This window comes from Sebastes umbrosus, chromosome 5, assembly GCF_015220745.1.
Source record: "Sebastes umbrosus isolate fSebUmb1 chromosome 5, fSebUmb1.pri, whole genome shotgun sequence".
In the NCBI taxonomy this organism is placed as follows: Eukaryota; Metazoa; Chordata; class Actinopteri; order Perciformes; family Sebastidae; genus Sebastes; species Sebastes umbrosus.
This window is the reverse complement of record NC_051273.1, coordinates 1723660-1727378: the sequence shown is the minus strand read 5'-3', so window position 1 is coordinate 1727378 and position 3719 is coordinate 1723660. Positions and strand designations below refer to the sequence as shown.

At 46.5% G+C, this 3719-nt stretch overlaps 1 protein-coding gene across 1 annotated transcript; it reads left to right on the top strand.

The window, feature by feature from the left end:
* The first annotated feature begins 1223 nt into the window (after positions 1-1223).
* Positions 1224-3719, top strand: LOC119488614 (chymotrypsin-like elastase family member 3B). Its single transcript, XM_037770415.1, has 8 exons — positions 1224-1335; positions 1417-1505; positions 1589-1686; positions 2104-2232; positions 2568-2704; positions 3000-3142; positions 3243-3395; positions 3521-3719. Exons 1-8 carry the CDS (start codon positions 1293-1295, stop codon positions 3536-3538), a joined length of 810 nt encoding a protein of 269 aa, XP_037626343.1. The 5' UTR covers positions 1224-1292; the 3' UTR covers positions 3539-3719.

Genomic DNA, 3719 nt, shown 5'->3' with positions numbered 1-3719 from the left:
TCATTGCGATGTTATGCAAACACACATGCACATGTCAGCTCCATAAATCTTCCTGCAGTGTCTGGTGTGGGGAATTATCTTAACACGGCGGGAAAACAAGCAAAGCCTCTTAGCTGTTGAGGCACTATTGATTTGATTTGCTTCCTAAAAAAGGGGGAAATTTATAGATGCAGGCCGTCTTCTCCGGAGAGTGATATTAGTTTAGTCCCTCAGGAGGGACGGATCCTGTCTGGTCTGAGCGAGGCGTGAAGAATGGGGTCCAGACTCAGCGGGGGCGCGGGCCCCTTCATGAATGTAGAACATGTTATTAAAGCAGAGAAAGTTGTTACAGGACTGTTTCTCTTGAAGGTAACCCAAAGATATCCAGTTCTGTGGTCTGCAGGAAGAAAATGTATTTCTGAGCAGCGCACCGAGACAGCTGACGACACTAAACCCCCGTCTCACTTTCCTTCCTTCCTCCCTGCTTTTCTTCTTCTCTCACTCCGAGTTGCTACCTCAGCTACTCTCATTCTAACACCACAGTTTCACTCCAGGAACAGTTTGTTCTTCTGAGTGTTCAGGCTGGAGGCTTTTTACATGTTCAACTCTGTTTTCATGCACAAATTATTCCACCACTGGTTAGTTTTTAACACTTCTAATACTAAACTCTTTGGCTGTTTTGGATGCATCGAGCATCGTTCCTGTGCCGAAGCCTATTTTGCATCCTTAAATATAATAATCGATCGATATGAATCTTTAGTTTAAGCTTTTACTAATATATTCTGTTCTCTTATATTATTTATTTTTATTTGCACACACATAAAAAAAATAATAAAATCCAGATAATGAAACAAAAATTGGAAATGTGACAAGAGGTCATGAGGAGGAAAACAAAGGAGAAAAAAGAAAACTAACATAATTTATTATATTCTATTGCTAAACGGTGTACTGGTAAAATGTACAAACCTTTCACATGTATGTGAGCACATGTAATTTTTTTCCATGCATGCACAGATCAGTGTCCTGCAGACCAGCTGACGCATCTGTGGAACAGGAAGTTCTTCCCACCACAATCGGCGCTGGACGCTGATAACAAAGTTCCACAGGCTCACTGTGATCATGTGTTTGGGCTGACAGACAGACAGAGAGACAGATGGACGGACGGAGAGACGGAGAGACAGACAGACAGACAGACAGACAGACAGAGAGACAGACGGACAGACAGACTGACTGACGGAGAGACGGAGAGACAGACAGACGGACTGAGGAGGTATAAGAGAGCTGGACTGTGTGAGTGTCTTCAGACTGACACCATGAAGCAGACTGTGGCCCTCCTGCTGCTTCAGGTAGCGTATGGTGAGTATCATGGCTGAGGCCCAGTTGTTACAGATGTTGACCTGACAGACATAAAGATTGAACACCGTGATGTGTTTGTAGTTTTTGGATGTGGTTTGCCTGCTGTGAAGCCCGACACCAGCAGGGTGGTGAACGGAGAGGATGCTCGCCCCCATAGCTGGCCCTGGCAGGTTCTGTGAGCTTCAAGTTTTTAATTCACTACCAACACGGTCACTATTCTCTCTCATTATTCACGTTTTGTTTTCTTCCTCAGATCTCCCTGCAGGTGAAGCACGGCAGCCGTTTCCATCACACTTGCGGAGGGACTCTGATCGGTCCTCGCTGGGTGCTGACGGCTGGACACTGCATCTGGTGACTGACATTAAGACAAGATGTGTGATTCAAGAGAGACAGACGTTAAGGATTTATTGAAGCGAGCACGCAGAACAATATCGGCATGTAGCGTGATGCAAATGAGATCCAGAGAAGTTTACTGTAAAGCCCGGTTTCCACCAAGAAGTTCCTGGTCATTTCAGTCCCGGGACTACTTTTCAAGGAACTAAAAGGTTCCTTCAGCCTGTCTGTGTTTCCACTGCTGTCTTAAGACCTGTGAAAATTAGGCGAATTAGTCCGATGACGTATGAAAAAGTAACATGACATGAGACAAGGGTTGCTGGTGGTCTCAAGGTTAAACTCTGCAGCCTGCTCCTGCAGCGCTGCATCTAAAACACATGTTAAAAAAGAATAAAGAAATGAGGGAAGTGTAATCTGACTTCATGTGTCTTACAGGCCAGGAGACGTGTACCGTGTGGTGTTGGGAGAGCACGACATGAGCCAGCAGGAGGGAACTGAACAGATCAGAGACGTCATGCGCATCGTCGTCCACCCCAAGTGGGACATCGACTTTGTGGCCGATGGGTGAGTTTATTAAATTAAAACTCTCGACTGCAAATCAATGAATCCCCTGAGTTCCTTGTGGGTTGCCTCCATCAGAAAACATGGGATTTTTCTCACTAGCCAATCAGAGCAGACTGGGCTTTATTCAGGAGGGGGGTCTTAAAGAGACAGGAGCTAAAACGGAGCGTTTCAGACAGAGAGTGAACACAGGGATATTCAGACTGACAGTAGGAGAACAATTATGCATTTTTTAACATTAAAGCATGTAAACATGTTCTAGTAGAAACCCAAAATACAAGTATGAACCTGCCTACTCAATCAGTGAAAATCTACCTATGACCATGATTTCCTCCCAGCAACGATCTGGCCCTGCTGAAGCTGGATAAGAGCCCCGTCATGAACGACAGCGTTGGCGTGGCTTGTCTTCCCGAGGCTGGAGAGATCCCCGCCCACGGGACGCCGTGTTACATCTCCGGCTGGGGCAACCTTTACAGTAATGTCACCGCGTCCACACCTGTCATCCTGCACGTCACTGCAATTGTGTTTCATTTGAGTAGAAAATGAATGGGTGCTGCAAATGTAGCCTAGAAGTCAGTGTTCACATCAAAATGTGAACGATGGCTGACATTAACTCCTCGTGCCTCACTTTATAAAAGGTTGCTCTGGTGTTGTTTGAGGACGAGGGACGAGGAACCTCTTAATGCCAGTTTGTTTCCATGATGCTGATTGTATATATGATGTATGTACTGTACGTGTTGCTGAGCAGCTCTGTCCTCTGTGTGTCTCAGCCCACGGCCCCATGCCTGATAGGCTGCAGCAGGCCCTGCTGCCTGTGGTGGAGCACAGCGTGTGCAGCCGCAGCGACTGGTGGGGCATCAACGCCAAGAGCACCATGATCTGTGCCGGAGGAGACGCCGTGTCCGGATGCAACGTGCGTGAGGCAACTCTGTAAAACTGTCAGGAGTGAGCTAGCTGCTGTGAACAAGGTCAGCTGCTGTACTCTTTACTCTGTGTTCCTGTTCCTGTCTCAGGGAGACTCTGGAGGTCCTCTGAACTGCGTGGGTCAGGACGGGAGGTGGTACGTCCAGGGGGTGACCAGCTTCGTCTCCTCTCGTGTCTGCAATGAAGTGAAGAAACCCACCGTCTTCACCCGCACCTCCGCCTTCACCGACTGGCTCAGTGACGTAAGTTCATCTATAGACTTCTTCTGTTTGATCTACATGAACACCTCAGAGAAAAGGACTGCACTCAAACGTCACTGATGAAGATGAAACATTTCATGTATCAATAAGTCCTGTTTTCTCTTCAGGTCATGCTGCGGTACTGAGGAGCTGCTGGACACCAACTGAGCAATAATGAAGTCTCAACATTTCCTCTGTTCATTGTCACGTTTCACATCAGACTCAGAACAATAGATCTGTCATCATCACTGAGAAACATTAGAATATAAAAAGATACAATACATTTAAATCATTTTCACACAGAACAATAAACCTTTGTGCCTTTTC

What these genes read in the sequence shown, in the direction of transcription:
- LOC119488614 (XM_037770415.1), top strand. Translation starts at nt 1,293, where the DNA reads ATGAAGCAGACTGTGGCCCTCCTGCTGCTTCAGGTAGCGTATG. An exon ending in GCTGCTTCAGGTAGCGTATG is followed by an intron (nt 1,336 to 1,416) that starts GTGAGTATCATG and finishes ATGTGTTTGTAG; the next exon opens with TTTTTGGATGTGGTTTGCCT. An exon ending in ATCGACTTTGTGGCCGATGG is followed by an intron (nt 2,233 to 2,567) that starts GTGAGTTTATTA and finishes ATTTCCTCCCAG; the next exon opens with CAACGATCTGGCCCTGCTGA.